Below are 3,530 nucleotides of genomic sequence, written 5' to 3' on the forward strand. Positions count from 1 at the left end.
GCCAAAAGAAAAAAAGGCATACAAGTAGTTGTCATTGTTATTAAAAAAAACCTCATTGTTCTCTTAAAAGATTTTTCTAGCACAGCAATCTGTAAGAAGTGTTTGAATCTAGCAGTCTACATGTAGTTAAGATAGAAGCTCACTTTTTGAGGTGATACATGCAACGCACCTGAAGCACACACATCTTGTCTTTTTTATGGAAGAGTTAAATGCTTATCAAAATCCTCCTCAGTATGGATGATTTTCCTGGTTTGCTCATCCTAAGCAATGCAACTGAGCAAAGGTTAGCCATATTACACCAATTTGCTTTGTATTGTATCAAACCTCTGAAATGTCAACATATCGTACATTTCATAATGCATTGATTGTGGGACAATAACTCTTACTCTTATTGTTTTTAAAAGGGTAATGGTGCCAGAAGAACAGAATGATTGATGGGAAACAGACATCGGACTATAAGACGCTCATCCTTGTGCTTCAGATACTGATATCTCAGCACATCTGAACAGCCCCTGTAAGCCGGGAACGTTGAGGATCACTCAGGGTTATCGGATGTACAATGGGAGAGCCATCGCTTTGCTGAACTGTCTGCTTCTGGACATCTTGAACAAAACCAAACTAGACCTGAGTCTAATAGATACGTTCTAGGATGAAGAAAAAGCTGCAAGTTGTTGATGCCTAACACACAGCTATGTTAGGCTTCCACCAAAGTCATCAGTATTCCTGAGTATGCACCATATCTAAATCCTTCGTATTGGTTTGGAATCTTTTTGAAATCTCATCCTCTTTCTTTTTTTAAGTATACAGACTTACCTACATTAACAGACACATATATGTGTATGTAAAATAGACACAGATTACAGAGAAGCCACGAAGATAACAAAGAATTTAGAGATGTATTTGTCAAGATTCTTGTCCATTCATGCCCTTTGGGTTACAGTGTCCTCGTTGATGCAGCCCTACCCTTTGGTGTGGGGACACTATGATGTGTGTAAAACTCAGATTTACACAGAAGAAGGGAAAGTGTGGGATTACATGGCCTGTCAGCCAGAATCCACGGACATGACCAAATATCTGAAAGTGAAACTGGACCCTCCAGATATTACCTGTGGAGACCCTCCGGAGTCATTCTGTGCAATGGTGAGGCAATGGTTTTGAGTAGAGAATTTCATACAAATGGGGTTGAGTTGTATCTGCATTCCAAGGTGGTGAGTGTGACACTCAATTCATGCAGGTGGCAGATTGGCGTTAGCAGGCTAGCTTCCTCCTCTGTGAAGGAGGTGCTATCTAGAATTACAGTTGATGCATTGAAACTTTCTGCTTCCCAGCAAAGCAAGAGTTTCACTGAGGCGGGTGATCTACACAGTGTTACCTCTGTGTACGAACTTAATTCTTTAAACCGTTCTGGTCAAAAGCCAAACTGAAAGAGAATGGACTCAAATTTCTCCATGAGATCAACATGGAACCTAACCATTGCATTTGATTTGGTTCTCACCCAATTTAGTTCGTTACCAGAATCATGGCAAGAATTAAGTCTGTGAACCGAGGTATATATAAAATTCAGTTGAAGGTTAAATTTCAGATCAGAAATTGGGAATATGATTAAGTCATCCATGTTACATTAAAGGTAAAATTCAATGGCAAAGGAACTTTGAAGATTTCTTTATACTCGTATATAAGGCACATCCCAAATTCTGTGCAGTTGAAGATGAGGTTAGAGTTCATGACGTCTTTCAGCTGGAAGCTATTGTGATTTGGAAGTTCATGGTTAGGAGATGAATGACAAAAAAAGCAGAAGAGAGAGGGACTAAAGTTTCAGGAGGTGTTTTTCCAGAAGTCTTTCTACCAATTCACTCAGCCTCTTCATATCAAAGATCACCATTTCTGTATGTATTTTTAAAGAAGAAGGTTGGAATGTTAAAAATATACTCACTGGAAAATAATGATCCAGGACATGCAAATTCAGATACTTTCCTTTTGATAAGCAAAGGTCACAAAATGCATTGTTCTTGGTGTATATAAGTCTTTTCCTGGGTGAAAATTTAAATACTACATGAAAAAATAGCAAGCATTGCGGTGACACACTGAGTTTTCACCAATAATCCAGCTGATAATACACCTGTAGGGTATTAGTAAAGAGACTGGTGATTAAAAGGGTGTCTGAACATGCTAGAGAATTCAGACAGTGTGTTCATTTAGTTTATGCTGTTGTTTTTTGTTGTAGGTTGTCTTTACTTGATACAAGGACTGTGATCCCATTTCTCTCCCCATAGCAGGTATAATCTTACTGCAGATTTTAAGAGTATTTTTACTTGATTTTATTATCTTGAACCTGGCCTGGCATTTTCAGGATAGTGAAACTATTTATCAAAGTAGCTTCTGCTCACAGTCCCCAGTGAGTTACATTAGCATAAGATCATCTTAGACCAAGTACTATAGAGAAGGTTTTGTAACGGGAAACAATTTTGAGCAATAAAGAGTGTTTTCACCTAAAAGCTAAGGGCTTGCCATTTTTCAGAAGGGCCTTTGGGGATTGGTTTGAATTATAGTCTAAACCTGATTTTGTGGAGAGTGAGAAAAAGAGCTTGGCTATTAGGTGTCACTATGACTAAAGTGCCCTGAAAGTCTAAATATTTCAAAGAGAGGGCCCATCTCTCTGGGAAACAGGTAAACGCTTTGCAAAGAAGTTACATTTGAGAAACCACAGGCTTCCTGAGGAGTTTATTCAAACACATTAATAAAACTATAATAAATCTAAAAGAGAAGGGACATTTGTTGGTTTTGTATAAGGTCTTTAATAATTTCTTACGAAAGGTCAAATTTAAGATCTCATTGCAGATCTGAAGTGAAATTGCTCTTTGGATGATAGGTTGTACAATCTTCTGCTCTTACAGCAGAGGAAGAGTTTGGGGCCAACTTTTTGTGTTATGAAGAGCACTGTAACTCTATATATTTACATGATGCTTGCAACAATATACTACCTCTGAAATTGTTTACTAATTTACAGCCTAAGTAAAATTGCAAATATCCTTTCTCAGGGTGGCATGCCTACTTGCACGGGCCTTGTATGATGTGTCCAAGGTCTGATATCTGTGTGCAGTTTCTCTGTTTTTAGCCTGTGGCTGGAGGATGCCTGATCAGCGCTGCTCCTGTCCGTCATGTTGAAGGGTTTGCTAGGTGGGCATCTTTAGCAAGCTTCTTTCTCTCACATAAGCAGGAAAGGGTGCATTATGGGGGCTTCCCATACTTGCCTTGCACGTATATATGATCTGAGGTATTTAAGCAAACTAATCCCAGTAAGTTCATTGGCTGAGTGATGTCAGAGGCCAAATGTAAAAAGAATTTAAATGATTTGCCTCTGCTTACCTCAAGTGCAATATGATATGTGCTTTTCATGTTCACGTGAAACTCCACAGAAGGGTCTCTCAGAAGCCCGCATCTTTTTTTTTTTTTTTTTTTTTGGTTTTTCTCCGGTACCGGGAACCGAACTCACGACCTTGTGCTTGCCAGGCAGGCGCTTTTGCCGCTGA

The 3,530-nt window shown here is 39.0% G+C and overlaps 1 protein-coding gene across 4 annotated transcripts in view; it reads left to right on the forward strand.

The window, feature by feature from the left end:
• Positions 1–408: 408 nt before the first annotated feature.
• The window catches only part of Ntng1 (netrin G1), a 323,535-nt gene continuing 320,413 nt past the window's right edge, over positions 409–3,530 (forward strand). For all 4 annotated transcript variants that reach the window (XM_005388823.1, XM_005388824.1, XM_005388820.1 and 1 more), the window contains exon 1: positions 409–1,140. In XM_005388823.1, coding sequence (XP_005388880.1) covers positions 895–1,140 — 246 coding nt within the window. In that variant the 5' untranslated portion in view covers positions 409–894. The remainder of the gene's footprint in view (positions 1,141–3,530) is intronic.

The sequence above is a fragment of the Chinchilla lanigera genome, unplaced genomic scaffold, assembly GCF_000276665.1.
Source record: "Chinchilla lanigera isolate Chin_1 unplaced genomic scaffold, ChiLan1.0 scaffold00034, whole genome shotgun sequence".
In the NCBI taxonomy this organism is placed as follows: Eukaryota; Metazoa; Chordata; class Mammalia; order Rodentia; family Chinchillidae; genus Chinchilla; species Chinchilla lanigera.